This window comes from Talaromyces proteolyticus (assembly GCF_021365285.1).
Source record: "Talaromyces proteolyticus strain PMI_201 chromosome Unknown BGW36scaffold_8, whole genome shotgun sequence".
Classification (NCBI taxonomy): domain Eukaryota; kingdom Fungi; phylum Ascomycota; class Eurotiomycetes; order Eurotiales; family Trichocomaceae; genus Talaromyces; species Talaromyces proteolyticus.
Genome location: NW_025764284.1, coordinates 264,706 through 291,443, shown reverse-complemented (window position 1 = coordinate 291,443; position 26,738 = coordinate 264,706). Strand labels below are relative to the sequence as shown.

General features: G+C 47.3%; 12 protein-coding genes across 12 annotated transcripts; 7 read left to right on the top strand and 5 right to left on the bottom strand.

Annotated features, from left to right (window-relative positions):
* The first annotated feature begins 811 nt into the window (after positions 1 to 811).
* Positions 812 to 1,569, top strand: BGW36DRAFT_194259 (uncharacterized protein). The gene is made up of 2 exons (XM_046209816.1): positions 812 to 1,327; positions 1,386 to 1,569. The coding sequence occupies exons 1-2, from the start codon at positions 929 to 931 to the stop codon at positions 1,440 to 1,442; spliced, it is 456 nt and encodes a 151-aa protein (XP_046070105.1). The 5' UTR covers positions 812 to 928; the 3' UTR covers positions 1,443 to 1,569.
* BGW36DRAFT_194260 (uncharacterized protein) lies at positions 1,570 to 2,981 on the bottom strand. Its single transcript, XM_046209817.1, has one exon. It carries the CDS (start codon positions 2,641 to 2,643, stop codon positions 1,696 to 1,698), a length of 948 nt encoding a protein of 315 aa, XP_046070104.1. The 5' UTR covers positions 2,644 to 2,981; the 3' UTR covers positions 1,570 to 1,695.
* Positions 2,982 to 4,215: 1,234 nt separating this feature from the next.
* On the top strand, positions 4,216 to 5,769 carry BGW36DRAFT_428860 (uncharacterized protein; the record flags this gene model as incomplete). Its single annotated transcript, XM_046220612.1, has 5 exons — positions 4,216 to 4,327; positions 4,386 to 4,548; positions 4,597 to 5,027; positions 5,090 to 5,211; positions 5,281 to 5,769. 5 exons carry the CDS (start codon positions 4,216 to 4,218, stop codon positions 5,767 to 5,769), a joined length of 1,317 nt encoding a protein of 438 aa, XP_046070103.1.
* Positions 5,770 to 6,557: 788 nt separating this feature from the next.
* BGW36DRAFT_408647 (uncharacterized protein) lies at positions 6,558 to 8,137 on the bottom strand (the record flags this gene model as incomplete). Its single annotated transcript, XM_046219084.1, has 2 exons — positions 7,538 to 8,137; positions 6,558 to 7,477 (listed from the first exon to the last, which is right to left on the bottom strand). The coding sequence occupies exons 1-2, from the start codon at positions 7,821 to 7,823 to the stop codon at positions 6,558 to 6,560; spliced, it is 1,206 nt and encodes a 401-aa protein (XP_046070102.1). The 5' UTR covers positions 7,824 to 8,137.
* A 566-nt stretch (positions 8,138 to 8,703) lies between these two features.
* BGW36DRAFT_298842 (glycoside hydrolase superfamily) lies at positions 8,704 to 10,842 on the top strand (the record flags this gene model as incomplete). Its single annotated transcript, XM_046211472.1, has 1 exon — positions 8,704 to 10,842. The coding sequence occupies one exon, from the start codon at positions 8,704 to 8,706 to the stop codon at positions 10,840 to 10,842; it is 2,139 nt and encodes a 712-aa protein (XP_046070101.1).
* Positions 10,843 to 11,615: 773 nt separating this feature from the next.
* BGW36DRAFT_298700 (general substrate transporter) lies at positions 11,616 to 13,351 on the top strand (the record flags this gene model as incomplete). Its single annotated transcript, XM_046211457.1, has 2 exons — positions 11,616 to 12,133; positions 12,214 to 13,351. 2 exons carry the CDS (start codon positions 11,616 to 11,618, stop codon positions 13,349 to 13,351), a joined length of 1,656 nt encoding a protein of 551 aa, XP_046070100.1.
* Positions 13,352 to 14,544: 1,193 nt separating this feature from the next.
* Positions 14,545 to 15,495, top strand: BGW36DRAFT_299762 (short chain dehydrogenase/reductase; the record flags this gene model as incomplete). Its single annotated transcript, XM_046211563.1, has 2 exons — positions 14,545 to 14,652; positions 14,713 to 15,495. 2 exons carry the CDS (start codon positions 14,545 to 14,547, stop codon positions 15,493 to 15,495), a joined length of 891 nt encoding a protein of 296 aa, XP_046070099.1.
* A 234-nt stretch (positions 15,496 to 15,729) lies between these two features.
* BGW36DRAFT_381817 (putative mismatched base pair and cruciform DNA recognition protein) lies at positions 15,730 to 16,916 on the top strand. The gene has a single exon (XM_046216465.1). The coding sequence runs from the start codon at positions 16,040 to 16,042 to the stop codon at positions 16,616 to 16,618; it is 579 nt and encodes a 192-aa protein (XP_046070098.1). The 5' UTR covers positions 15,730 to 16,039; the 3' UTR covers positions 16,619 to 16,916.
* Positions 16,853 to 18,062, bottom strand: BGW36DRAFT_381815 (Indoleamine 2,3-dioxygenase). Its single transcript, XM_046216464.1, has one exon. It carries the CDS (start codon positions 18,023 to 18,025, stop codon positions 17,099 to 17,101), a length of 927 nt encoding a protein of 308 aa, XP_046070097.1. The 5' UTR covers positions 18,026 to 18,062; the 3' UTR covers positions 16,853 to 17,098.
* A 1,843-nt stretch (positions 18,063 to 19,905) lies between these two features.
* On the bottom strand, positions 19,906 to 21,678 carry BGW36DRAFT_398299 (putative tRNA splicing protein; the record flags this gene model as incomplete). The annotated part of the gene is made up of 2 exons (XM_046218394.1): positions 19,906 to 20,328; positions 20,572 to 21,678. The coding sequence occupies 2 exons, from the start codon at positions 21,676 to 21,678 to the stop codon at positions 19,906 to 19,908; spliced, it is 1,530 nt and encodes a 509-aa protein (XP_046070096.1).
* A 1,071-nt stretch (positions 21,679 to 22,749) lies between these two features.
* Positions 22,750 to 24,100, top strand: BGW36DRAFT_428852 (protein hob1; the record flags this gene model as incomplete). Its single annotated transcript, XM_046220611.1, has 3 exons — positions 22,750 to 22,933; positions 22,985 to 24,022; positions 24,078 to 24,100. 3 exons carry the CDS (start codon positions 22,750 to 22,752, stop codon positions 24,098 to 24,100), a joined length of 1,245 nt encoding a protein of 414 aa, XP_046070095.1.
* Positions 24,101 to 24,669: 569 nt separating this feature from the next.
* BGW36DRAFT_298916 (putative MFS multidrug transporter) lies at positions 24,670 to 26,322 on the bottom strand (the record flags this gene model as incomplete). Its single annotated transcript, XM_046211481.1, has 4 exons — positions 24,670 to 24,798; positions 24,878 to 24,956; positions 25,032 to 26,159; positions 26,213 to 26,322. 4 exons carry the CDS (start codon positions 26,320 to 26,322, stop codon positions 24,670 to 24,672), a joined length of 1,446 nt encoding a protein of 481 aa, XP_046070094.1.
* Between the last annotated feature and the right edge of the window lie 416 nt (positions 26,323 to 26,738).

Here is a 26,738-nt window from a genome sequence, read left to right as displayed (position 1 = left end):
TCCCACTAGGATCAATAGTTACTGCAACTACAAGAGACCAGGACAGATCGGACTAACTCTACAGTCCATGCCTCCGTCCTGTCGTCTACAAGGCGGTGGAAAATGGAGTATCAAGTTACGACACTGGATAAAGCGGTTTTTGACAGCGATGATCAGGATCGATCTTCAGGTATACTAAAGGCTAACGGTGATAGGTTGAAAGATCAATATCCAGATCTTATCGACATATACGTTTACAGTAGAAGTGTGCTCAGATCATAATAACAATACGAACCTTCCTCTTTGGTGCTGTCTTGGAGCTTTTGTGCCGCGGCTCACATGCTTACGACCCCAGCGGATGAACCCCCGCGGGGAGGATGGCGGGCTGGCTCAGCTTGCCTGGGAAAGTTAACGCCATGATATCCATCGACTGCGAATGTGGCCGTCAGTGCGGGGAGGAGACGGGAAAAATACGAATTGCCGTATGCATGTTACCTGGTAACCTGGGAAATCCTATTTATCACTTTGTTTCTGTATCACGCTTTCGCCGATTCAAGGCTGACATTACGACCTTTGTTTACCTTAGAGGCTAGTGAGCATACCGACTAGTATTAATCAGTCTTTTATTCATTACGACCTCGGATTCCCTGTTTCGTTACCAACTTTAGGAGGGCTAACCACATGTGCAGTAGGTGGGCGTGGTGATTCGATCCAGGCGTAATAATATCATAAACATCGCCAATCGAGTGCCAAAGCGATCATGATCGTGTAGTCTGGACCCCGCTGTACCTTTTTAGTCTAAGCGGAGAATTTTATTTTTCTGTCTCTCAATCTCCATTTCCATCTCCGATTGTAAAATACAAAGACTTCCCAGCATCCCCTCATTTCTCTTCAATCGCCATCCAAGGAAAAACATCTTCAGAAAGATAAACTAGGAAGAAGAGACAAAATGCATTACCTTCGAGTCCTCTTCCTGGTCTTTTTGCCTCTGTTCGCCCTGGCCAATCCGGCCCCCGCTCCCCAGGCTTCTATCTCGCCAACTGCCCTTTCGGATTTGGAAGGCCTCATTGCTGGAGCGAAAACCCTACTGAGTCAGGACAGCATCAATAACATCGAGACTACCCTCACCGGTGCGGCCACTTTATTGGGCGGTTCGACCGCCAACGACACCAAGACCTTGCTTTCCGAAGTCACTGCTTTGCTGTCGCCTGAACTTGTCGGTGCCGTCGCCAACTTGGCCACCGCTGATAACATCAATAAATTGACCGACATTGTTGATAACGCACACACTCTCCTGTCAGCCTCCTTCGTCAACCAGACGACAACTCTGATCAATGATGTCACACCTGTAGGATCTCCCTTTCGTTCTGGATTTCTCAGCCCTATTGCTAATATTTCCAATACAGCTTGTCCAAGACTTATCCAAGGTGCTTGGAGGATTACTTTCCGCTCTTCTGGGTTAAATTGAACACATTTGATGATGGGGAAGTCGAAAGCTTGCTGGCTTGCATGATTGAATGATTTCATTGTTTATTAAACGTTTTAATTTTGCGAAATGTACGCATTTTTAACGAAAATGTTACGGCTAATCATGAATATATACATCTTTAAACTAGACATGCCAATCTTGTTCAGGATAAACTAATCCAGAAAATTTGTGGAACGAATGGAACTGACTCGGTAAAAACGCTGGGATGCTCAAAGTCCTTTCCTCATTTACTTCTTCTGCAACATATCCTCCAACTCTTTCATTGCCCTCTTCTTTGGGAGACATCGAATGGAGCTAGGCAAAGCTGGGTATATAGCCTTAGCGCCATTCATATACAATTTATACTTGAATCGACTTGTTGATGTCGATTGGAAGCCGTATTGCTCGCGCACATGTGGTGGTAGCATCTCTGGTGTGATATTCCTAATAAAAGGCTTCGACACCCTGAGCCATCCAGGAAGATCGCGTAGCTTTTCGAGGCCGTCGACAATCGGGAGTGCCTGAGGGTCAACATCCAGAAGCTCAATGTGCTCGTCCCAATAATCCCAGAATGCTTTTCGGCTCTGAGGCCACGAGTCTTTGGACAAGTTCAGACCTACAGCCATCAAGGAGAACTCGTAGTATACTCGCTCGGCACGCTGAAGGTCCAATTTCTCGAAAACGCGCTGGTAGACCTCTGTCGCAGTCGCATATAGTGTCGCAGTGACCCACAGTCGCAGTTTCGGGTCAAGTGGATATTGACCGTGAACCTTTGCTCCTTCATTTGATTGATCCTGTGAATGCGTCCGATCCAGAACTTGCTTTCGCTGGCTTCTGGTTCCAAAAGTCAATCCGTGGAGATAGATCACTGTCGTGTACAGATTATGATACAACTGTTCTGATATTGCATTTGGCCTCCCGGCGCCGTTTGTAAGCGTTGACTTTTCTTCCAGTACCCCACGCGCTGCAGCTTGTAGTAGAATTGCCACCGCACCACCAGTAAACAGAATGCCTTCGCGGAGAATGTTAGGGATTTCGTGCAAGTCTTCTAGGGCATCGAGAATATCATCATAATTGGCATCGACTTTATCTCTTAAGGCGTCCGACATGATGCTGAGCCTGGCGAAATCACTGCTGTAAAACTCGTAACTTTCCGTGAAGGGAGAACTGGTTCGCCCGTTGGGATAAGAGGCCATATCATAAGTAGCACTCAGCCGGAAGGTCGGGAATGTCTTGTGTGGTGTATACTAGTTAACCGGTGCAGCGGGTCCCACAGAGTGATGACTGACACCCGGCCAGTTGAGGGATGAAGTCACAGATGGAGTAACTACGTATGCTTCCCTCCATATCTATCCGGCTCTGGCACAGTGATGGACAAGAATTGGGCAAGTGGAGGGCAGCCAACGGTGAACCTTTCCTAACGCGTATGCCAGTTAGGGCAAGAAGAGATCACAATCACAGGGGAAGCCTCTGCTCTGACGTATGCCAACGCTGTTTATCCCGAGGTATCTTTTCACGCCTCTTCCACTATTTCTTGTTGATGTAAGTCCTTCAATGGAGTGCAGGGCGATCCGTCAGCCACGAGAGCCGGCAGTTGGCTGTGAGCGGGCACTGGTGCGAGCCCCAATACTACTAGAATCGTATTCGTAGTAATTACAGAGTATATACTCCGTACGGACGGGCTAATAGCCGAGCTCGTGGGGATCCCCGCAATCGCCAATTACGGCGGCCAGAGCGGGGTGGAGAGGCAGCGCTAGCGGCAATAGCGGCCAGCCCACTGGAAGTTAAGGGGCTTAGCGGGTTGGTTAGCGGCTCGGCCTCAGCAGCTCTCCTAGTAAACAGACCTATAAAAAACTGGAATTTCTTCCCGCGGCTCCCCTCATTGCTGCCGCTGATCCCTGCCCTAAACCTGCTCTCTCCGGCGCCACCAGTCAATTTATTGTCATTTGCGCTGCTCCACTGCCTCCAATCCTGCCCAGCGCGCCCAGTCTCCGAGCCCAAGGAACGTCTCCGCAGCGAGCCCTGCTGTACCACACCAGGTCAGAAGCCAAATGCCGTAATACCCCTTTTTAATTGGCCCAGGCATATCTGCTGCAGCATGGTCCCCTGGTCACCAAAGCAGCGCGAGCTCAGCACTTATCGCGTGCACTGTCGATCTCCATTGCTTCTTACGAAAGGTCCCCATGCTGTTTAGCTTTGCCGATTCTTGCACATGCGTTCGGCTGAACCGAGCAATGTCTTGAATCGGGATCTTCGAGTCATCCAAGAGTTTTTACCCCGTATCATACTTACTCCATTTTTCTCCATATTGCGTCCCATAACCCCCCGCCAACGGCCTCCTTTCTCGGCCCCTTTGACCTTTCAGTTGGACCTCCGCTTGGGATCTTCACCTTCTATCCTTGTGACGGATAGGAAATTAGCAGCAACTAGACCCAGTCCCGTGGGGTAAAGTCGCATTGATACCCTAAGAGAAGGGATTGAGTTGATCCAAACTTTTTTTTCTCTAGTCCCCAGTCAAATACTGCCTAGCCTCCCAATCCTTTTATTACACCCTCCGCCTGCACCATTACGTCGCGTCTTTTCTTCTTTTCTCCCTTTCTTGCTTCTGTTTTCCATCCCTTTTCGTCTACCTCTTAGTACATGAAGGCTTAATTGCCAATAGTGTACTGTGCAGGCAGGTAGGAAGCGCAAAAACGCGACGGGCTCGTGTCGTGTGGGCAAGAGGGGAGATTCTCGGACGAGCAATTCCTAACGAGATAGCCCAAAAAATGTCGGACATCGAAAAACCGGTTCCTGCAGCTGCAGGGGGAAAGCCAACCTTTCTAGACAAGCTATCCAGATTCACAATTGGAAGAGACCGCGGAGAATTACCTGAAAAGGGTGCGTTGATCACTTCTTCACAACATGAAATCATAGAAAGTTTTAACAGTGAATATAGAAGCCGCCGCAGCTGGTGCAGCTGGCACAGCGGAACAGAGTGAGAAGGCCACTCCGGCAGCTCCTCTGACGAAATGGCAAAAGGTCAAGCGCCACTACAGGCGCTTCTGGATCTGCTATCTCATCGGTGCAATCATCATAGCCGCAATCCTGCTACCGATTCTGTGAGCTGTAACGGACTCTTATCTATGAATGGAACTAACAAAATGCAGCTTCATATTCATCATTCCGCGAATTGCTCAAGATCTGCTGAACTCGGGTTCCATTGTCATTGATTTCGCCCACATTCTGCAGCCCACCAATAATTCCGTGGTTCTCAACATCGGGTCACACGTTTACGTTCCTGGTCCCTTCACTGTATCTACGGATCCGCTACAGCTGCAACTGTACGTTCCGGAAGTTGGATCAGATTACCCAATGGCTCTGCTCGATATGCCAGAAGACAGGATCCACAAGAACACGAGTATGAACACTGTCGGCAATCAATTTACTCCTTTCATGAATTACACATCGTGGCATGAGTTCGTTCACAACACCATTTTCCTAGATAGCGGTGGCTTGGGGTTGAAGGGCAGCGTGCGCACGCAATTAGGCAAGATCAAGAAATTTACCTTGGATTTGAATAAAGTTGTTCCCTCCAAAGGTATGCACTACACTTTCCTAATTATATCAAAATAATGGCAATGTTAACATGATTTCTACTAGCATTGAACCAGTTCAAAGGATTCACCATCGATTCAGCAGCATTAGTCCCCACCCAAAGTGACGGTTCCAATCTGCTGGCCAATGCCACCCTCCCTAACCAGTCTGTGTTGACGCTGGAGATCGTACGTTTCTACTTCATCCCTTGATATAATAAACAGAGTATAAAAAATACATGCTAATAACGTGAATAGGGCAACACTTCAGTCAATATCATGAGCGGAGATCTCGTTATTGCTACTGGTATGATCGAGAACCTCTTCCTCCAACCAGGAAACAATACATTCGCCATCCGCGGCAAGGCCAACCTGACCAACCTGATTGAGAACCTGGGCGACTTACTCAAATATCAGGGCCCATACATCAAGAACGGGAACCTGGAGCTAACCACCCACGTCACCAACATCGAATACAATGGGTCCAGGGTGCCTTACTACTCTGACGAGATGGGCAAACTTCCTCTCACTGCGCAAACGCCAGTGCTCGGTCTGCTTCTCAACACCCTCAAGGGCTTCTTGCATGGTAATGGAACAAACGCCACCCTTGTACAAGAAGTCAGGAACAAGATCAATCAAAACCATGCAGATATACACACCCGATTCAGCGACATAGTTAATAATTCGACTGAATTGGAGTTGGTAGCTCGAGATCATTTAGAGACTCTGGCTCGGTTTGGAGTATAGTATTGTTTTGTCTTTTTGTGTGGGAAGATTGATTAATGGGAAAGGAAGGCTTTCGATGAGTTTTGCAGTACCGACTTTTGATGTCATTAATGTTTATTCACGAGTCATGAAATCTCTGATATGGATTATCCATTTGGGGTATAAGTACATAGTATCATGTTTGTCAAGACAATTGAACCTTGAACGACACAACCAAGTCCAGAGCAATTAAGTTGAACATGGCCGCTTGCGTCATACCTAGCACACGCCTGATGAAATATTCGGATAGTAGGAGGCGTGCACTTAGTAAAAACCTTGATTTATAGAGTCATGATTACTGGATTGGGCAATCATCACAACATCAATTGATAAACCCCATTTTTGCGCACAAGAATAGAAAACTAAAAATCTCCTATATTGTAGTTTTCTTTTTGATACTTAATTTTTCAAATAATATAATTCTAACATGAGTATATTGTCTAGTCTTTCTCGATAAGGAAACGATTTCCCGTATGGTGGATAGATATGTGATACGAAACATGGCAATCATGTAGCAATTTCAGTGGTGTTGGTAGTGGATTCTGATTGATTTCATTGGATTATATATCTTCTTACCATCCATCATCTTTCGTTAAACACGGGTATCGTTCTTGATGAGCAAAAGATCATTCATTCAACCCTCCTTTAGAACATAAGTGTATTATTGTACAGAGCGAGTCGTTGAGTCGATACTTATTAGCATCGCGGAAACGAGGAGGAGTTTTTTTCAAATACATCATGATTGCATGAAATTTTATCGTTTCTTTTTTTTAAACTTGGAATGTTTGCGAGAACCAGGAATACAATGTATCCGGTTCACTGGTTTGGGACAGTGCTCGCTCTACGACAGAACTGCCATGCTCAAGAATGAACTTCAGCATCCATTGGTCCATTCTAAAGGACTCATCGATTGATTTTCTACAGGCATTGTGAAAAACCTGTAGTCGAGACAAGGCTACGTCCAGCGGAGCCCAGAATTTTTGCAGGTCTGTTAAGATCTCAAAGTTCTGAGATAGACGCTGTCGAACTAAGCTGACTGTGGCCTCGTTCTCACTGAAAAGTAGCCTATGCATGTATATTGTAGAAGTAATAACCAGCATATGGCCAACCATCACGTACCGGCATTGACATGTGTCTCGATCAAGCGCACGGCATTGATAGAGAAGGTCACAGAAAGCTAAGGCGTGTTCTTCACAATGCGCCTGGTACCTCTCAGTGGACCTACCGCTATTATTCAAAACATCATTTTTTGCGAGGAATTGGTAAAATAAGACCTCATGGTAGTAATGATACCCAAGATGTAAGGCAACGAAGGCATTTCCGAGGCCAATAGATGCGTAATGCTCAAGATTCTCGAAATTTTCTTGGAGATTTGGGGTTAGTGAACTAGCCCACGCTTCTAGTTCATGTGCTAGAGCATCGACCGCTTCAATAAGTGAGTTAGGCTTAATTGTGCCGCTAACTGAAGCTGTGTTCACTTGGTGGATTCGTCTCCAAATGCGACTTAAGATAAGCATCTCTGACCATAACCCCCGACGATTTGTGTCAATATTGAGCCTTGACTCAATCTTCAGTGACAAAAAGGTCTCTTCATTTGTCGGAAGAGGTGAACCATCCACAAAATCCAGCTGTTGGGGTATACTCAGGCCTATGGAGGACCAGAGATCCATCATGTGCAATGAGCACCAAACTATGAGTTAGCCATAGTGTTAGTATACTAGCCCATTACCAGGTGAGTGTAATAACCAACTTCTCAGATTTACTTGTCTCTCCACCTCTTCATCACAGTGCCTATGAGGTAAGTCCAAGATTAGGGCCAACCGGACTGCGATCGAGTAATATAGGGCTTCCGATTGCATTTCGGATTTCGAAAAGCAGATCGTGCCCAGAAGAATGCAAGCCTGAATTGTAGTTACTGAGATATTTGTGAGGTCAAGTAGTTTCCTTGCGCGAGCTGCAAATTCTTCCCCTCGTTGACGTGGATCAACCGCTTTAAAAGACTCATTGTTTGAAAACCTGGCACCTAAAGCCATCATACTGTATAGAAGAACATTGGGCAGCTTCTCATGGACGATGGTTTCCTCCGTTGTCGGGCGATGGAATATCGAGTGGTGGGTGTCATGGATCTCATTGAAATACAGTGTCACCAGTTCTTTTTGCAAATGAAAAGGGAGGCTGTCACGAAGGGTGGCTGGAAGCAGTGATTGAGGTTCCCTCGTGGGTTGAATAGAAAGGCGTGGTGATGACTGTGATTGTAAATATTGAGCCTCCTTAATGGCAGACCTGTTTAGACTGCAGTCGAGACTCAGAGATTGGCACCGAACACAAACACTACTGGCCTTCTCAACACGGCATTTTCGTTTGTTAGATCTGACGTTCGCGCATTAGTAATTCAATGTTATATTGTGAACATCAAAGCGCTCATAAATCGGCTAATTTACGTAGTTGCTTACCGACACTCATAGCAAGCGCTGATAGGCCTCATCTTATCGAAGTATCGGAGTATTCCCGGCGAGAGGATATCAAACGAAGCTTGCTATAACATGACCCTAATATCCGCCGCGAATGTGCTTCGGACCTCTCCACAGGCCGTGGATTGGGGTATTTGAGAGCACATGGTCATGCGGGGGTAAAGGCGGATCTGGCTAAGCTCCACCGTTTTCCACAAATCCAAAGGCTTCAAACCCGCACCACTGTGGGGATTGCTTGATGAGGGGATATTCAGTCCTTTTTCCATTGGCAAAGTTATTTCACAAACTCGAACTCCCAGGAAAATCGATTGATACTAGTAGGATCCAAGTATGAGTAGAGAGATATATAATAGACCACCTAGCCGGTGCTGGGTCAACAAGGGAAAGTTTGTCCTGAATTATCTTCTCTAGACGTGGATTAAGAAAACCAGCATTGTTGATAATCATGTCTGCTCAGAACATCACCGTTCAAACAAACGCCCTCCGCGTTAGTATTCATATTGATGAAGAAGGCGTAGCGTGGCTTCATGAGGTTCATCCTGCAGGTTCCGCCTCGCAGCCCTCAAAGTCTAAACACTTTTCTAGTTCATGCGCCCCTCTTGTTGAGGTGCGATTGTCTGCCGAAGGAACAGCAAGGCACAAGAGCTCTAAAACCCTCATTGGAACCTATATCGGAACGCGTTTAAGATATCAGTCGCACAAGATTAACGACGAAGAGAACACTCAATCACTTGAGGTTACTCTGGCCGATTCTGTATCTAGTATCATCGTTGTTTGCCACCTTACCCTGTACAAGTCAACGCCGGTCCTCCGCGCATCCGCTACCATTCAGAACAACGGAGCCCAAGATATCGTTGTTACTCAGCTTACTTCCCTGGTTATTGGAGGATTAACGACCAGTTCTGAGCAGTGGTGGTCTGATTATGTACTATCTGTTCCGTATAACTCATGGTTTCGTGAGGCACAATGGATTGAGCATGACTTGCCTAGTGTTGGAGTCGATGACTATGGTGTTCATTCCGTGCCAGATGATAACCACTGGGGCTCTATTTCGCACTACGCCGTATCCAATCGCGGCACATTCTCGACTGAAGGGCATCTCCCAATGGGAATGCTGAAGCGGCGCGATGACGCAGATACATGGTTGTGGCAAATTGAGAATAATGGTTCTTGGCGATGGGAAATTGGCGACTGGAAAGACAGCGTGTATCTCGCTGCTGGAGGACCAGTCAATTATGACCATGATTGGCGCGAGCGACTGGCGCCAGGACAGAAATTTAGTACCGTACCTGTTGCTGTTTGCCATGTGCTTGATAACTACGAGAAGGCCTTTGCAGGGTTGACAACATACCGTCGCCTGATGCGACGCAAACATACCGATAATGAGCGACTCCCTCTTATTTTCAATGACTATATGAACTGTCTCATGGGTGATCCAACAGAAGAGAAAATTCTTGCTTTGATTGATCCTGTTGTCAAAGCAGGTGCCGAATATTTTGTTATTGACGCCGGATGGTACGCTGATGATTCCGGTTGGTGGGACGATGTTGGACTATGGGAGCCGTCCATCAAACGATTCCCTAAAGGGTTCAAGCAGCTGCTAGCCCAAATTACCTCGAAGGGGCTGATACCAGGCTTATGGCTTGAGCCTGAGGTAATTGGAGTACGTAGTGTGGTTTCTCGCCAGCTACCAGATGATGCTTTTTTCCAGCGCGATGGGCACCGTATCGTGGAGAAAGGAAGATACCAACTTGATTTCACGCATCCCGCCGTTAGAGAACGCATGCACGGCATTGTAAAGCATCTAGTAACCGAATTCGGTGTGGGATACTTCAAGTTCGATTATAACATCGAAGTCACTCAAGGTACAGATGCCAACTGCTCAAGTTCCGGATCAGGCCAGTTGAATCATAATCGAGCCTATCTTCAATGGGTTGGCGAGCTGCATGACCGATTCCCGAAATTGGTCATTGAAAGTTGTTCCAGTGGCGCTCAGCGCATGGATTATGCCATGTTGGGCGTTCATTCTCTACAGTCTACCAGCGATCAGCAAAATCCAGAGTATTATTCCGCTATTGCAGCCGCGCTTCCAACGGCAGTTACACCAGAGCAAGGAGCAACATGGGCTTATCCTCAGCCGGAGTGGGATGACGAGACCAATGCTATGACTGTTGTCAACAGTTTGCTAGGACGCATCCATCTCAGCGGCCGGCTCGATAATCTCCAGTCTCAGCAATTCGACCTGATCAAGGAAGGAATGGACGTGTATCGGTCGATTAGAGCGGATCTGCCCACCGCAGATGCATTCTGGCCTTTGGGACTTCCTCGCTGGCACGATAATTGGGTTTCTTTGGGAATGGCTGCTGCTTCTGGAACTATCTATTATGTGTCCGTTTGGAGACGAGGAGGGCTAGAATCAGTAGATTTGCGAATTGCTGCACTTCAAAACCGCGCCGTGAGTAGCAAACTGCTCTACCCGGCATCGTTCAAGGCAGAAGCCGTATGGATGGCGGCGGAGGGTATTTTAAAAGTTACAATACCGTCGAAGCTCGGAGCTCGTTTGTTCCAGTTGACCGTCGAGTAAACGACAGGACTGTATAACCTTTTGTGCGTAGAGTTCAAAGATAGAAATCCTATAAAAAGAAATTGAGAGAAGACAATGATGCTCTACTGAAGAGAGAAAAGTAATTGACTTTGACTACCTCACTCTTGGGCAAGTGCATAGCAAAAAATTGAGATAGGTGAACAAGTTCGTTCAGACACGATCGTAAGAATCTAGTAGATATAAGGCGAAAAGTGATGAAATTCAACCCAGAAGAAAATTTTGACTAAATTTGCTACTGACTATCTATCCGATGACTCCGTACAAGAACCGGACGATACACCCGATTGAAATAATGCCGAAATGCTGAAACTTAAAGAGGCACTGTTGAGGCTAAACAGAATTACGATCCTACGAAACAAGTATGACTTTGGTGGAAAGCTCATTTATCCCCAGATTGTCCAGTCTCCGCTGCAATTATGGAGACAGTGCGAATAATCCACCACTCGGGTCTTCTCAAAGCCGCATCTATAGTGGATCAACTGACCAAGGTTACCCCGTGGGGAAGAAAGGTCTTGCACCCGGTTCTTGCTTGGAATGTAGTAGAATAATTCTACGGTTAATAATGATTAGCCGAGACAATCCAGGCTTTTGAAGCTGAACTTGTGAGTTTATAAAAAGGCAACAATCCGTTTAGAACGTGGTTACACGCATGCATAGCCCAGCATTTTTACCCGTACCTTCTACCGACCCACACTTTCTAAAGTCTCCCAGCCACGGGTCTCTCCTGTCCTTTTTATGATATTAGAGTCACCATGGATGAAAAAAATTCCAATGATTCTTCTGCACTCCATGTCGAGGTCCAGCATTCTCAGAATGACCTCGAGACAGGTCACGACGATGGCTGGCAATCCAGCACGAAGGATGCAAAAGCAGCTAACACTGCCGAGCATACTATGACTATACGACAAGCGCTGCGTGCATATCCTTGGGCTGTTCTCTGGTCGTTGACTATCTCTCTATCCATTATCATGGAGGGCTACGACACAAATCTTATTGGTAATTTCTACGCTTACCCGGAATTCAAGACACAGTTTGGTATCCTTCACCCGGGGACTCAGGGATACCAGGTCCCGCAAGAATGGCAATCAGCCCTCGGCGCTGGTGGAAATGCCGGTTGCATCATTGGTGCTTTTTTAAATGGATACTATGTGAAACACTATGGATTCAAGAAGGTGTTCATTACGGGCTGTTTTTGCATGTGCGGTTTCGTTTTTGTCTCGTTCTTTGGTAATAGCATTGGGGCACAAGTTGCAGGTCAGGTTCTTTGTGGGTAAGTTAACTCTTCACCGCCGATTCATATAACTCAATTTTTTCCAATTAAAAAGCGCATTAACACTGATAAATAAATAGTATACCATGGGGTATCTTCGCAACTATCGGCCCAGCGTATTCATCTGAGCTTTTGCCCATGGCCCTTCGACCGTATCTGACTGCGTACACAAACATGTGCTTTGCCATTGGTCAATTCATTAGTATGGGAGTATTACAAGCTCTCCTCAACCGCCCAGATCAATGGTCGTACAGAATCCCATATGCTGTACAGTGGATCTGGCCTGTGCCTCTATTCATTATAGGCTTCTTCATGCCCGAATCACCGTGGTGGCAAGTTCGTCACGGAAAATACGACAGCGCCGAAAAAACCGTTCAACGTCTGATGTCGAAATCAGAGAAACATAATGCCCGCCAGATTGTTGCCATGATGATTCACACGGATAATATTGAGTCTGAAGTGGAAACCGGAACATCATACTGGGATTGTTTCAAAGGGAGTAATTTTCGACGAACGGAGATTGCATGTGTCACGTTCGCCGGTCAGGTGCTTGCTGGAAGTCAGTTCGCATATTCAGGCACTTATTTCTTTGAGCAGGCAGGGATGAGCTCGGACAACGCGTACAAACTCGCTCTTGGAGGAACAGCTATTGCATTTGTCGGAACAATTCTCTCCTGGTTTCTAATGAAGAACTTCGGGAACCGGACGTTGTATCTGGGCGGTCTCGGGATGGAATGTGTTTATCTCTTCATCATCGGCATCTTGACATTGGTCAAGAACAACAACAATGTTGTTTGGGCTCAGTCTGCACTGTGTATCCTCTGGCTCTTCACATTCTCTCTGACTATTGGACCACTTGGATGGTCAATTGCACCAGAAGTATCGTCAACACGCCTGCGTTCGAAAACTATCGTTCTGGCTCGAAACACCTATTACATTGCGATTATAGTAGGTAACACTATAGAGCCATACATGATGAATCCGACTGCCTGGGACTGGAGAGGCAAAACTGGGTTTTTCTGGTTCGGATTCGCATTTGCTACTCTTGTTTGGGGGTATTTCAGACTCACCGAGACCAAAGGCCGTACATTTGAAGAACTTGATATCATGTACGCTGCTGGGGTACCGACGAGGAAATTCAAGACTTATCAAGTTGATGCATACGCGGAGAACCTGAATATCAAGGATCGTGTACAGGATTCGTTAAACAAGATTTGACATGGATGATGCTGCTTTGAAACAGGTCATTACCAGATTTTGAAGATCTTCTTCATTCGTGATTACCTGTACCTAAATAGCCGAATTCAGACGTTCTTCAACTTACTTTAAACTTTGGTAATGTAAGACCATTGATGCCTGGGGCTGCCAGGCATCCATGTCATGTGATTTGACAGTCATGTCATGTTCTATATAAAGCGGGTTTGGGGATTAATCGCCATAGAGCGATTAATGTTGGTCTTTTTACCTTGTTGGTTAGGGTTGTTCCCCAAAGCCCTAGCTTACCGAAAATACGCTTAGGTGATTCTTCTAATAGCCAAAGTTTTCATTCACTTGGTGGGTAACACATTCCTGAGTATTGCAGATCTCAACATACATTGAGAGTAATTTTGCAGTTAACTAGTTAAGTTACCGTGGGCTCTAAACTGGGAGGTTCCTGGTTAATAATAAATATTAATTAATATATACAATAATAAGACTGAATAAATATATTCAAGAATATTAATCTATCATCTAAGTATAAAATATTTACTAAAGAATTTACAGATATATTCCAAACCTTTACTTGCCTCCATAAGGGCTACTAATGACTCGGTGATTAGGCAATAGCACGTAATATAACCCCTCCCTAACCCGAAGAGGTAATTGGTTCTCACAGGTTCTTGTTTTGGGTTCACTTTTTTAAGGTTCAGGTTCCTTTTCTTTAGCTAAAGTTCAAACCTTCTAACAAGGTACTTTCAGCCTGGTAGATTTTAGATTGCAGAACTAGGTATACAAAAGGCGCAGGTTCATTCCCAAACTGGAGTTCGGAGATAAAGATGTCAAAATGATATCGGAAGTCTTGCGAGTTTATAGGGTTACTGCGCATCTGATACATATGCCGCACTGCCGTGATAAGTGGAACTTAAAAGTAAACTTTCGTACCCCGCCGCAGAAGCGAACCTCAATTTTCCTTAATATCAAATGGTTATCCTTACTGATAATCCTGCCAATAGCAACGAATGTATTGATTAGAAATCAATAGATCTGTTCATGTAACTAGTTAACTTAGTATCCACGATTACTAATCTAAGTCCAACCTTTATATACCTTTGAGTAAATACGCTGAGAATGTTTCAACCGAGGCTGGAACTTCTGATATCACATATCGGCGACATTACATAGACTAGATCCGATCTCCGACTAGCTTCAATATGTCTCAAGCTACTAATCAAGAGTCGTTGTTTTCTGTCAAAGGCATCGTAGCAGTGATTACTGGGGGAGGAAGTGGTCTTGGAGCGAATATAGCCAAAGCTCTTGATGTGAGTTGCATCCGTCAATATCAATGTTACGATTCGAATAGAAATACTGATTCTCTCCAGGCCAATGGAGCACGAGCTGTTTATATTCTGGGCCGTCGTGCAGATAGCCTCAAGAAGACTGCTGACGCGGCAGTCAACAGAAGCATCGTGCCATTGACAGCGGACGTAACGTCTCAAGAATCGCTGTCTGCTGCAGTCGAGACAATACGCGCTCGGGAGGGCCTTGTCAATGTTCTGATAGCCAATTCCGGCATCATCGGTCCCAGCACCGCTGATCTATTTGCCGGAGGTAAGACTCCCTCCATCGACGAACTACAATCCAAACTATGGAGCACTCCCATAGAAGAGTTCACGAAACCGCTTCACGTCAACGTGACGGGAGCCTTCTACACCGCTGTCGCTTTTCTCGGGTTACTAGACGCGGCAAACCGCCAGCCAGATTCGGCGTCTCGTCCAAAGAGCCAGGTCATTGTCGTGACTTCGATCGCCGGTTTTATGCGTAACCCAGCAGCAGGGTTCGCCTATAGTGCGAGTAAGGCTGCCGCAACGCATATGGTTAAACAGCTCTCCACAAGTTTGGCACCGTATAAGATTCGATGCAATGGCATTGCGCCGGGATTCTTTCCTAGTGAGATGACGGAAAGTGTGCCCTTTATGCAAGGGCTGGATCCTCGCATTGAGGGGAATGTTTCTTCTCAGATTTGTCCGTTGGAGCGGACGGGCTCGGAAGAGGACATAAATGGCTTGGCACTGTTTTTGATCAGTCGAGCGGGGGCGTATGTGAATGGATGTGTGCAGTTGATCGATGGAGGACGCGTTGCGATATTTCCGGCAGCGTATTAGAAAAATTCTGCGGTAGATTCATGAACTCTGATTACCCGAATAGAATTAGTTTGATAAAATTTTATTCATCATCACTTCATAAAACCTCTATGGGATATCCAATAGCCCCGGGAGCAGCATTCTAGAAAGCTCCATCTGACGAAAGCGTGTTCGGTGCACGGAACCCCTGATTGGAGAAGACGCGATGATATGTAGTAGGCACTGGTAAGTTGTAGAACGTAATAGCGTCATAGCAGCAGCAGGAAGCCTGGCCATGCTTTTACAATTGTGGCTGCGGCCCTGTTTCAGCCACTGCGGTGTGTCATTGGCTGCGCGACTGTGGCTATGATGTCATGTATCACGAAATGCATCAATTGATGTGCCTGGCTGATGTCATGGCTACGTCGACAGAATATCGATTGAACATCGATTGATGACAATAAGAACGAGATAAATAATAACTGCACGTCTCACTCAATTCCAACTTCAACTTTGAAATCCAAAACACTACCAACGTTAACCAACATCTTCAACTTAAGACTGACCATCTACAACTTCAACCATCATGTCTTCAGACGGTACTTCCTCTTCCACGGTTAAGTCCTACGTCGACTCTGCCGTCGGCGCAGCTCAGAGCGTTGTCTCATCTGTGACCGGTAACACGGCTGACCAGGTACTAACACCTCCCCTCCACGTCTCTGCACACCCATCTAACCATCCTCAGAAGCAAGCCGAAGCCACCAAAGCCCAGGCCGAGCAAGAGTACCGAGACTCGCACACCACCGCCAAGCTGGGCCCTGCCACAGTGGACCCCAACACCGGTGCAGCCGTCAAGAACAACGAGGACCGCACCGCCGGCTCCTGGAATCAGACCATCGGCGCCGCCAAGGAGTCTGTCGGCAACTTCATCGGCAACGAGAACCTTCGCCAGGCCGGAATCCAGCAAAACGCAGACGGCAAGACCCAGGAGGCGTCGGGCCAGCTTTCAGATTTGGGCCAGGGCATTACCGATCGTGCCCAGGGTGCGTTGGGAAACGTCGGTGCCGCGATCACTGGTGACCGTGAAACCCAGGCGAAGTGGCAGGATGTGCACGACCAAGGAAAGGCTCGTCAGCGTGGTGTAGAGGCGGATCTGCAGAAGTGAAGTGCAGAAAAGAAGCTGACGGTCTTAAATCACGATGCCGACGTCTTTTCTTTAGTATTCTCGATTGCTTGTTATAGCGTTTTTACGAGATATCCCAGGTTTAACGAAGCTTCTCATGATTTCGAAGATGATGTTGAAAGATGATTTTGACGAGGGGAGATGCCTTACAGTGCTTTTCCAGATTCAAGTGTACAGTAGCTCAGAAATAAATTACTTTTATTCTACAATCGAAACTTTGTTCAAAGTTGTAGTGGAGACATCCATTATGCTTCGTTTTGAAATATCTATACAATAGTCCCATTTAAGGACAAAAAATTTTCACTGGAAACGAATTTGTCGTATAGTAAGGGTAGTAGTCGTTGATAAGCCAATGCGTACTTGGAGAACCGCAATTCTATGAAATCATCAACTGTTTGTTTGGTCGTAAAGCGTAAATAAATCCATAAGCTTCGGGTGTTATGGTTAAGTGTTGATAGCGTATTACCAATGACAAATACCGCCTTCACTGTCATCCATTGCCCATGTCCCGGCCATACCAACTATCTCGATCTGTCCGTCTGCGTGTTCATCGACCTTTCCGAGAGATGCGAAACTGTGGTCACCAGGTCTGTCACTCAACAGGCGACGAGCCCAGGCATCGATTGCTGGTTCGCCAGTCTCATCACGAGCCTGCTTGAGGAATGGAATCAGAGCCGTACCCCCAGTCCCTCGGAGTTTCTTGTTGCCTGACTGATTCACATTCGCCAAGTTCACGACCGACCGCGCCGCCTGCGGGCTAATCGACCGCGATTTATGTCGTTGTTCTCGTGATTTGATAATGATGTACCGCGAGACCACTTGAATATGCTTGTCGCGCAAGGATCGTAACATCGCTAGAGCTGCATCATATGCCAGACACAACGCTTTGTCAGAGCGGTGAGCGTCGACAAACTCTCGAATATTGGTCACACTCCCCATATGCTCTAAGAAGCGGCGGTGGGACCTGGGCATATACTCTCTCATCTCTTGAATAAAGCTGTGTCGAGGACTAGGAGGGATTCCTTCCGATTCCTTCTCCGAGGGCTCGTCGTCTCGACTAGCACCCGTCGGACGGTGTTCGATCCCCAAAACGATGTCGAAAAACTGAATCAACGAGCTCTGAGCATTGCTGCCACCGCCATATTGCTGAAACTCTGTTGGTCCATTGCCAGTATCGAACATGACGCCATTTGGAAGGCCGGCTTCGCCCATATTCTTGCTCCCTGCCAGGAACGGTCTGATTCTGTGATAGAACACATGAGGGTCGCAGTGCTCGTATAGCCGCTGCATCAGAGTGCTGACCGCGTCAATCGTTTCCGCCAGTTCTTGTAAGCATAGCGTAACAAAATCTCTATCTCCAGCCCGTGCGGCAGATATCGCTTTGATCATCAATGGAAGTGTAGGAGCTGCCCGCGCTTCAATCGCCACCGAGACCAAGTAGAACCAATGCTCGTCAATCGACCCCGTAAAGGTATTTATCGCAGATAAGTTGTTTAAATCATCAGCCGGCTCATCGTCGAAGATCGGTTTATAATTCCATAAGCACACGGCAGCATAAGTGGCGACTGGGGGAAGGTCTAAAAATTCGCAAACTTTCAAGAGTGGTACACTGATTGGAGGGGGGATTATCTTGGCAGCTGATGTCAGATGTATTATCATGAAAGGTACGGATAGATCTACATACCTCTGCTGGAGCATCACCACCCCACACATACGCATGAAGCATGAAGGTGAGAACCACATATGCGCGGCGCCACTCGGCATCAGTCTGCAGGAAGGAAGTGGATAGAACAGGAAGCCGGTCGATGACAGGGCGGACCCTTCGGCTAAGGATCAGAGGTTGTAAATTGTTGATGACAGACTCCCACTTGGCATAATAAGGATCTGGTAGGCGTGTTAACGGTAATGTTGAAGGAAGGAAGCCATGCTTGGGGTCGATGCCGTAGTCCTCCAGAACAGGAATCGGCGGGAGCATGGCAATTGACGATTCTCCCAAACGAAAGGAGAAAGAAGAAAGTGAAAGAAACAAAGGTGAGAAAGGAGAGACTATAAACCGAAGCTGCCACCTAACTAACGCCGCGATGGAGCAAGGCGGAAAAAGTCTCGAGATCTCAACTCAGGCAACGAGGGCGGGCTTGGTCACGTGCACGGCGCTGCCCCTCTTGTCGTGGTCCGGATTCGGAGGCAAATTCTTCAGGCAAACGCTATAATTCGTGTGTAATGGGATCTCCGTGCAGCATTGAAATATTGACCTTTCTTCAGAGGCTAGAGACCAGTGGAGTTCTGAAACTGTAAATGAGATAGAATGAGGGAGAAAGAGGTGGAGAGGGGGGCTCCAGACTTTTATGTACGGGGTTAAGGAAGAGTCAGAATGGATCGGAGGAAAGCTTCCGGGGGGAAAAGATTATTAATGTTAATTCGAAAGATGATGTGATGACTGGATTAGCAATACAAATAACACACTCAGGACTAAGAAACGTTGGCTCACGCGACTGTGCCAGGCCAGAGTTCTCGGTGAGGAGACTATTCGCTGACCAAGAGAGGTACCCCGGGGCGAGGCTAAGGAAATGCCTCAGGCTCGTCTGAGTAACCGGGTTGTAGCATGATCATGGCGCCGGCAAGTCAAAAAACGCATTCGGTTAAATGAGAATGATGAATTGATCAATGGCCGAGCTTCCCGCCAAGTAAAGGCATAGCATCGACGACCCGGGGCATACCGGGAGCTTCCCACTGCGATATAGGAGAAGGTTCCGTGGTGCCATATAGAGTTAAATTTACGCTGAACGTAAACACATCGAAAGGGCTCGACAGGCCACTAAACTGCATGCAGGATCATGTCCAGATATCTGCGAAAATGACCTGCATCTATGCATCAAACAAGCTCCAATTGACGTAGGCGCTTATGCGCGTCGCTCCAGTCTCCGCTCGGCCTAAGGGAAAATTTGGGAGAGTGGCTCTCACGTGGGTGGCGCCTCAGCCTTCAGGCAACGGGCCAATCAACTATTATTACACTACCTTTGTACAAGATGCAATATTTAAGACTGACAGTCATTGAGTTGTTGACCTATGCCGGAGGTGAGAATGCATTCTGTACAAGACGTAAAAAAAATAAACTCGAGCCTATACTGCAATATACGTGTGCAGATTATACATAACGCCGCCCCGCCCCGTGAAAATACATCCTACCAAAAATGTGAAAAGTTGCCAGACAATTAATCACCGCCCTAAAGAGTGTCTGCGCTATAGACCAATATAGTTACAGTCTGGGATCAATGCTGGCTCCACTGGATAGTGTCCAAAGCAATACCCTCCTGCACCAACTCCCACAATGGACTCAGTTCCCGCAAGAAGTGGACGCGGTCGGTGACTGCTTTCAAAACGTAGTCAATCTCAGCCTCCGTCGTGAATCGTCCGATTCCAAATCGGATACTGCTGTGTGCACTCTCGTCGCTGCTGCCTAGAGCACGCAACACGTAGCTAGGCTCGAGGGAAGCCGATGTACAGGCACTGCCGGAAGAAAGGGCAATGTCTTTGAGTGCCATCAAGAGAGATTCACCCTCGATATAGGCAAAAGAGACATTCACACAGCCAGGATAGTGACGCTCGGGGTCTCCATTCTGAGATGTATGTTCCATGGCCAAGAGACCATCCAATAATCGCTTAGATAATCTCTTGACATGTGCTGTGTCATACTAGATTGGAGTCAGCGAAAGTGGATACCGAATGTCAAATATGCTATAATAGAATAAAAACGTGTTCCAAGTCATAACCCCTGCTACGTAGATCACAGTGCCTGACACCACATCCGAAGACATGGAGCTATCGCCAGGCGATCTCAGAAAGCCATGCATATTTTAAAGCATATAATCATAATGGATAAAAGAAAGAAAGGGACCGGGAAGGAAAGAAGGGAACGAGAATAGGGATTATCTTACTTCCATATCGCTCTTCGCAATTCGGCAGGCCTCACCCATGGCAACGCAGAGATGAGGTGCGAGAGTACCACTGCGGAGACCTCTCTCCTGGCCACCGCCAGTGATTATTGGATCGAGACGTACACGAGGTCTTCTGCGGACATAACATGCCCCAATTCCCTTCGGAGCATAGAGCTTATGACCGGAGATAGACATAAGGTCGACATTCCACTTGTTGACATCGATAGGAATCTTTCCAACTGCTTGGGCACCATCAGTGTGGAAGAAAACCTTGTTCGCACGGCAGATCTTTCCAATCTCTTCAACTGGCTGGATGACACCAATCTCGTTATTTACTGTCATAATCGAAACCAGCGCAGTATCTGGACGGATGGCTGCCTTCAGTTCATCGATATTGACGATACCATTATTCTGCACAGGAAGATATGTGACATCGAAACCCTCATCCTGAAGATGACGACAGCTATCTAAAACACACTTGTGTTCTGTCTGGGTCGTGATGATATGCTTCTTCTTTCCCGACCGACCAAAGAATCTAGCAACACCTTTGATGCTCATGTTATTACTTTCAGTGGCACCGCTGGTGAAAATAATCTCCTTGGGATCAGCCCCAATGAGGCTTGCGATGTGGCCTCGGGCTTCTTCGACGGCTGCCTCCGTCTCCCAGCCATAAGCGTGCGTTCTCGAGTGAGGGTTGCCGTACAGGCCAGTGAGGAAAGGGAGCATCGCATCCAGGACACGGGGGTCAGTGGGAGTGGTGGCTTGCATGTCGAGATAGATGGGCCGGTTGCCTTCGTCCATGATGGTGGCTTGCTTCAAGATGGCAGCATTGGGGCTCATGGAGGTGTCGCCGCTCATGGACGATGACGGTAGCTCGGCATTCTGGGGCTGGATACCTGTCTGATCGATGAATCTCCTCTGCTCAGCTTTGATAGCTGTGTCGACGCTGACCTGGGCGTTGCCAGATCGCGTCTCAGAGACGTATCGTCGGGTGGTAGCTGTCCTGGCAGGGAGTGGCGAGGTAGCTTTCAATAGGCCAACAGTCGACAAGCGACGGGAAAAGGCCCGTGGCGCTTGCCTTAAGGCCGTGGATGCCATATGAGACATGATGGTATTAGCGATACCAACCCACCATATGTGTTTGATGGAGATGATGACAACAAGAGTGGTGTTGGGGAAAGCTCGGAAATGTTTTTCTGGCGTAGGTTGGAAATTGGCATGGTAAGCAGGTCACGGGACTCGGCGACTCGAGTCGGAGTCGGGTTATTGCCTCCGGTCTTCGGGCGTAATTACTCCTCTGGCCGTGAGGCCGAATATGCTTCGCTGACTATCAAGCCATAGTAGGATATAATATTTAATATTAAACTGCGACGGGGGACTTGATTAAGAGTTTTCCCTGCATAGTTTGCCGAGAATGAGTAACTTGTCGTGATAAAGTTGGTGTTGATCAGGCAGTTCATATAGTAGAAACGAAAGATGCTGTTAAGACCTACTAATGCACTTTTCTCAGGCGCCGTAACTACTCGCCAGTCAGTGGACTCTGCTATTATGTACTAGTACCACACCTGTGAGAGTACAGTAACCAGCTGATCGACACGCCGCCATTTGCAAGACCACGGTCAGATCACGTGAGCGTGCCGGTAATCGCTGATTTGCGAGTGGCGCAGCGCACTTGTGTTAGGGTTCAGTCTGACGAGAATGCGTCCACTTTCAACGTTCAAGATTGGCTTAGAAGGAAGTACACCTGCAAGAATTCAAGTGTAAATCAATAATAAACCCAATTGCGCATACTTCATACCATACTATACATACATACTACACACCGATTATGTACGACGGAGCAACTGGCCGCAATGGCAGCCTTGGCGCCTGACTCTGCGCATTATGTCATAGCCAGCCTGATGCTCAGCCACAGAAGCCGTTGCTTCCGCAGGCAATCGCAATAGTATCTTGTTTAGTCTTACTTAGCAGTACTTGCTGCGTGCAGGCCCCGCTGACGCTCACTCTGCTCCACGGGTTCTTCCTCCTCTCTTAACTGCCATATCCCCAGTTTTTCGAAGATCGCCACTTTGTTCTATATCTACTTGTCGCTTCCACACCTTTTTCTGACCTCGACCGAGCTTCCGCCACTCTCCGTCAGCTCTACACAATACCCGTCAGCCGCGGGGTTAGGCCACCATGAGTTTGAAAGGCCTTGGCAAGAGTTTCGTTCGTGCGCCGCAGCAATTCAAGGCCAAGTTTAATATTGGCGAGCACACCAAGGATGCTGTCTATATTGACGCCGAACGAAGATTTCAGGAATTGGAGAAGGAGACGAAGAAGCTTCACGATGAGTCGAAGAAATACTTTGACGCCATCAACGGTCGGCCTGCAGATCCCACTTTGTGCGTGTCATACTGACTGATGGAAACAGGCATGCTGAACCACCAGATTGAATTTTCCAAGGCGATGACCGAATTATACAAACCCATCTCAGGCCGCGCTTCTGACCCAAGCAGTTACACGATTGAAGGAAATCCCGAAGGCATCCGGGCATGTGAGGAATACGAAGCGATCGTCCGTGAATTGCAGGAAAGCTTGGCGCCTGAGCTGGAGATGATCGACACACGAATCATTAACCCGGCGAACGAGCTTCTCGATATCATCAAAATCTGCCGGAAGGTGACGGTTAAGCGGGAACATAAAAAATTGGATTATGATCGACACCGTGCCACACTTAAGAAGCTCCAAGATAAGAAGGAGAAGTCGCTCAAGGATGAAAAGGCGCTATACAAGGCAGAAAATGATGTTGAACAAGCAACAGAAGACTACAACCACTTCAACGATTTGTTAAAAGAGGAACTGCCAAAACTCTTCGAGCTCGAGGCGGAGTTCATTCGCCCGCTCTTCCAGTCTTTCTATTACATGCAACTAAATGTGTTCTATACGTTGCACGAAAAAATGCAAGGAGTCAACATTGGCTATTTCGATTTGACACGGGATGTCGAAGAGGCATATGAAGCTAAGCACGGCGATTCCAGGGACAGGGCTGAAGAGCTCACGATTGTTCATTTCAAGAGCACTGGTGGTCGACGCCAAGGTTCAAAATACGGGGCAAAGGACAAACTTGCAGCCGAAGGCAAAAGCTCTGTTCGACGATCAACGTCCAATTCAGCCGACCACCCCCCTCCTCCATACTCGCCCGGTGGTGCCGCTGGCACCACGTCGCTTGGTGGTAGCTCATTAGCTGCTGCAGCGAAGAGCAAACCAGCCCCTCCACCTCCACGACCGAAACCCGGTCACTTGGGCGGTCCGCATGTCGAAACTGTGACTGCACTCTACGATTATGAAGCTCAGGCGCACGGGGACCTCAGCTTTTCAGCTGGTGATGTTATTGAAATCGTCAGCCGTACGAGTAACGAGAACGAGTGGTGGACAGGACAACTGAATGGTAAAGAGGGACAATTTCCAGGTTTGTTTATTCCCAATAAGCGGTGAAAACAACGATGCTGACATCATCCGACTAGGCAATTACGTCCAACTCAATTGATGCCATTTGGTATGATAATTCACTTCATCGATGCTGTGATTCCTGTCACAACTATTGTTTTAGCAAGAAATTGCCTCGGATAGGAAGTTAATTTCCTTCCCGTCCGCTACTCGCTTTGGGTATAGAAGTTTACCACACTTAATGAGTACATAATCAACGGCACGAGTTTATATAGTATGCAGCAGCTTGGGTTTTTTATTTGCTCTGTGTTCTTTTCCTGTCGACGGAATATAAGTTACCATGTAAATATCGCATAGTATTCCTTGCTCTTTCTTCACTCACTCCTGTTGCTGATTCATGTCAATTCTATTAATGAAGTGAAAAAGCAGTCTCGACTGAGAAATCGGAATGTCAACAATTCAAAAGGTTAATGATTCAGTCAATCTATATCTATCCTGAAACGCCATCGATGCATTCATAACCCCTATTAAAATCGCCCTTGCACACGCTATGTGTAATATCAATGGCTTGATGCGGCCGAAATGCTACTTCCAAAAATGACGCTACCAAATGAAAAACGAAATGAAGACAAGCAATAAAATAGAGACAAATTGAAATGGAAACGCCAATTAATATTCAATTTTGACGCTCTTCCGAATCCGTTCGCCGTAAAGGTAGAGTATCAACGGGATAGGAAGCATTAGGGCTGCGACGCAGCCGAGGAGAGTGCAGGCCCACTCCACGCCGAGGGATTGGAACTGGAATTGTACTTAATCAATAACTTTCCTGGTACTTTGAAAATACACCGCGTCAGGGAAAGAAAGTTAGCCGGCTTACCATATAAGTGGCGAAGAGAGGAAACACAGCGCCAAAAATGGATCGGAAGAGCATATGAGCGGCGACGGCAGAGGCAGATCTAGAATCCAAACCTTAGTCAGCTTTTTTATTTTTTTATTTTTTTACAAAAGGTGTACAGATGGATGTGGATTACCTGTTCTGCCTCGCATTGACAATATACGAAACCGACGGCACGAACATAGCCAACAAGCCAAACCCGGACAGAACCCCCGATGCTGTAGGCACAATCCAGTGAACTTCCCCCCTGTACCCCGACCAACCGAGCCAGAACAGGCCAGCCGAGAAAGCAGCTGCGCCGGGAATCGCGAGAGGAATAGTCCATTCCGGCTTCATCTGGCCCTTATTCATATGCAGGCGTGGGAACACCCACATACGCTGGTAAATGAGCGTAGCAATGACGCACAGACATTGGCCAACCATGATACCGAGATAAGGGAGACCACCGACACCGGGGTTCATGTGATAGATTTGCTGGAAGATGATCGGGTAGGCCGTTAGGAACAGGTATAGAAGCCCGTAGACGAAGGCGCCGAAAGTGCACATGCATAGAACAATCGGGTCGAGAGCGAGCATGCGCAGTGGTAAGAAGAGATACTCGCGGCTGACGGTGCGTAGGTCGAGGGCGATGGTGTCGTGCTTGGATATGATTGACCAATCACCAGTTTCGCGCCGCAGTCTGTCTGCTTTGCGGGCGAGGATGACGGGCCGGTAGGATTCGGGGAGAAGGATTAAAAGAGAGAAAAAGGCAACACTGCCGAGAATTCCTGGTAGGTATTCAGTCCATTCCCATCCAAGGGATTCATTGAGGACGATGAAGCCGCCGATGGGTTGTGAGATGAGAGGGCCCAAAAACACGGTTAAAGCATACAGAGTTATCATCGGCGCAAGTTCTTTTGGGCGATACATGTCTGCAAATGCGGCACTAGCCAATGTTAGAGGCCCAGCGCCAAAAAAACCGGTGAAATAACGGCAGATAAAGATCGAAGCGAGGTCATTCCCGGATCGAGCGGTGGCAAAGCAGAAGACGGAGAAACCAAACATTGAAGTCGTAAGGGGTAGATAACGTCCTTTGAGTTCGCTAAGCGAGGACCATATGATAGGCCCTGTTGCAAAGCCTAGCACGTACAATGAAACGCCGAGGGTACTGACTTCGCGACTAATGCCGTGTGTGGCCATGAGGGAGGGAATGGCTTTTGCAAAGATACTGCTTCCCATGGCGACGAACATTGTTGATAGGGCTATTATCGCTGATAGCAGACGCCTGCAGATGGGGTGTCAGTTTGGGCTTCGAGATGTACCTATAATCCAACATACCTCTTACCCACAGGCCAGTTCCAAGGGTTTGCTGGATCATCAGGACCGTCAAAATCAACAAATGTGCATTTTGGCTCTGTTGGAGGAGCGTTACTAGGCTCAGTGCTCATGATGGCGCTCATGATGGTGTCGAATTCTCTTTCGTGATATCAACGAGTTAGTTCCTTTCGCTATGACCGAGATCACGGCCAGCACTCTTTGATAATGCTGATGATTTTTTTTTTCAACTCAATAGCACGTTTACTAACAAAAACGTAAAAAAACCGATGATTTCAATTCCAACGTCAACATGGCCTTACTAACAGTGCTCCATTTGGCATGGTGGACATCCCACTATTTCCACCATTTTACCTTTGCATTCTCCATCGAACGGAAACTATACGCGCAACTTGCACGATAACCGTTTAAAAATAAATATTCCAGAAATGATGACCGTTAGTTAGCGGACAGAATGCGACTAAACATGATACGTGCGAATCTGATGGGTACGGCCGTAAGGGCTACCGGACCCATAATCGGATGGAGA